Source organism: Arachis hypogaea, chromosome 15 (genome assembly GCF_003086295.3).
Source record: "Arachis hypogaea cultivar Tifrunner chromosome 15, arahy.Tifrunner.gnm2.J5K5, whole genome shotgun sequence".
NCBI classification, from domain to species: Eukaryota; Viridiplantae; Streptophyta; class Magnoliopsida; order Fabales; family Fabaceae; genus Arachis; species Arachis hypogaea.
Genome location: NC_092050.1, coordinates 13,951,680 through 13,954,592, shown reverse-complemented (window position 1 = coordinate 13,954,592; position 2,913 = coordinate 13,951,680). Strand labels below are relative to the sequence as shown.

At 42.5% G+C, this 2,913-nt stretch overlaps 1 protein-coding gene across 1 annotated transcript; it reads left to right on the top strand.

Moving 5' to 3' along the window:
• The first annotated feature begins 204 nt into the window (after positions 1-204).
• LOC112747950 (subtilisin-like protease 1) lies at positions 205-2,481 on the top strand. The gene has a single exon (XM_025796160.1). It carries the CDS (start codon positions 205-207, stop codon positions 2,479-2,481), a length of 2,277 nt encoding a protein of 758 aa, XP_025651945.1.
• The last annotated feature ends 432 nt before the right edge of the window (positions 2,482-2,913 follow it).

The following is a 2,913-nucleotide window of genomic DNA, read 5'->3' as shown; positions in this document are numbered from 1 at the left end:
CAAAATTCATCCCTTTATACCTCCAATAATATATGCAAACAAGTTCCAAATTTTACCTTTCACGTATACCCTTTCTCCATCCCCAAGGGACCCCGACTATATATATATATATATATGAATGTTGTGCACAAACCTAAACACTAACTAAGGTTTTGGTATATATAACTTGCATGAATTAAGGTTTCTAATGTAGTTGCCAGCATGATGGCTATTAAGTTAGTAGTCTTTGTCCTCAATGTAATCTTGTTTTTTCCCTCATCACTGTCTCAAAGGGTAGCTAGCGAAGAAGGAAATGAGTTTCGAACATACATTGTTCATGTTAAGAAGCCAGAAAGTAGAATATGGTTCCATTCAATAGAAGGCAATAATAACATCAACAATCTCCATAGCTGGTACGAGTCATTCTTGCCATCTTCCACCATTGATACTGCAAGTTTAAATAGCCAGACGCGAATGCTTCATGCATATCGACACGTTGGTTATGCTTTTGCAGCAAGACTTACCAAAGATGAAGCACTACACATGGCCAACAAAGATGGTGTTCTCATGATTCGCGAAGAAAAGATGCTGCAGCTGCAAACAACTCACACCCCTACCTTCTTGGGACTGCACCCAGACGAAGGCCTTTGGAGAGAGACCAACCTTGGGAAAGGTGTGATCATTGGAGTTTTTGACACCGGAATATCGCCTTCTCATCCTTCCTTCAACGACCAAGGAATGTCGCCGCCACCGGCTAAGTGGAAAGGCAAGTGTCACTTTAGAAAAGGCTGCAACAACAAAATAATTGGGGCAATAACCACCGTCGGGTCCACTTATATGTCTGAGGCCGAACCCGTGCCACCTTTCGATGACATCGGGCACGGCACCCACACTGCCAGCATAATTGCTGGCAGTTTTGTGAAAAATGCTAATGTTCTTGGCCATGCCAACGGAACTTCTGTTGGCATGGCTCCTCATGCTCATTTAGCCATTTACAAAGCGTGCAGCATGATTGGTTGCAGTGAAGGTTCTGTTCTAGCCGCATTCGATGCTGCAATTAACGATGGCGTTGACATTATCTCTGTTTCCTTAGCCGGAGACTCTAAATTGTTCTCCGAAGATGCCATGTCGATCGGTAGTTTTGGAGCAACACAGAAGGGGATTCTTGTCACCATTGCAGCCGGTAATGAAGGTCCTGAATCAAGTACGGTTGTGAATGATGCTCCATGGATATTTACCGTAGGAGCAAGCACTATGGATCGACGAATAGTAGCATCAGTCAAGCTTGGAAATGGTGCAGAGTATGATGGTGAGTCTCTTTACGAATCAAAACTATTCAAGAATAATTACAACCCTCTGGTTCATCTTAATGGAGCACCCTGTAACAAAGGTCTATTAGAGAGTATGAAAGTGGAAGGAAAGATCGTGGTGTGTGTTAACGAGAAGAACACAATGAAGTATAAGCAAGCAGAAGCCGTGAAAAGTGCTGGTGGTGCTGCAATGATTCTCGCCAATAGTGATACATGTGGATATACCCTTTCAACTGAAGAAACGTACCCTCTTCCTGTTACACATGTGAGCCATGCTTCAGGGTTGCAAATCATGCGCTACATAGACTCATGCAAGGACCCTAAGGCCACAATATTGTTCAAAGGAACTATCACAGGTAACACATCTGCACCCGTTGTTGCTTCATTCTCATCAAGAGGCCCGAGCAGGCAATGTCCTGGGCTTTTAAAGCCTGACATTATAGGGCCCGGAGTGAATGTTCTAGCTTCTTCGGCCAATTGGAGAACTAGCTACAATGGAAGACCACCAGCTTTCTCAATCATGTCAGGCACATCAATGGCTTGTCCTCACATAAGTGGCGTTGCTGCATTGCTCAAGAGCTCTCACCCTCATTGGTCACCTGCTGTTGTTAAGTCTGCAATCATGACCACGGCATACACAACAAACCTTCAAGGTGATCCCATTCCTGACGAGAAGTTACATCCTGCGAGCTTGTTCGCAATTGGAGCCGGCCATGTCAAGCCTTCCAAGGCCGAAGATCCTGGACTGGTTTATGATATTATGCTTGATGATTACACTGCTTATTTATGTGGATTGGGTTTTACCAGCACAATGGCTCAGCTGGTTACGCATAAGCCTGTGAATTGCGACCTGATAAAAAAGATTGAGGCTACAGAGTTGAACTATCCTTCCTTCTCGGTTGTGTTGGGAGCTGCTGATTATTTCCCTAAGACCTACAACAGAACTGTTATGAATGTTGGTCAAGCTGATTCGCATTATATTGTGGAAGTTGTTCCCCCGGCTGGTGTACATGTTAGCGTGGAACCGCAGATTCTTGTGTTCAACGGCGAGCAACAGACGGCGAGGTACTCGGTGACGTTTACTCGGAAAACAGGAGAAACTATTAGTGCTTCATCTACGGCGCAAGGTTTTATAGAGTGGGTTTCTGATAAGCATTCTGTGAGAAGTCCCATTGCTGTTATTTTCACTTGATGAGTAAGTAATTGTAGTTTTCATATGCTAATGGTGTAATAATTGGTGGGGTAATCATGATTACTAGAGTTGTTCTGTTCTTGTTACCGTATAATATCTATGCTTAATTTGAAGGTTGGATTTGAATTGTTGTTTAAATTTTTATGTTTTCTGTTCTTATCCACCTGCCAAATCAGCCTAGACCCATTCTAATAGATTAGGCCTAGATTCCCCAACTCCTAAAAAAAAGAATGATTCTCAGAATCGCTATTTTGTTCGATTCAGCTAGTGTTGTCCGGATCTTGCTTCTGTACTGGTTAAGTAGTAATTCGTTTCAATTGAATCTATTTACTGAAACAGAACAGGGGATAACTAAGTTCTTACTAGAAGAAGAAAAAGTATAGGTATCACTATCTGTTAATTTATTATCAACAATAATTAATTAATAGAAAA

Excerpts from the sequence above, each read along its gene's own strand:
- LOC112747950 (XM_025796160.1), top strand. The coding sequence starts at position 205 with ATGGCTATTAAGTTAGTAGTCTTTGTCCTCAATGTAATCTTGTTTTTT.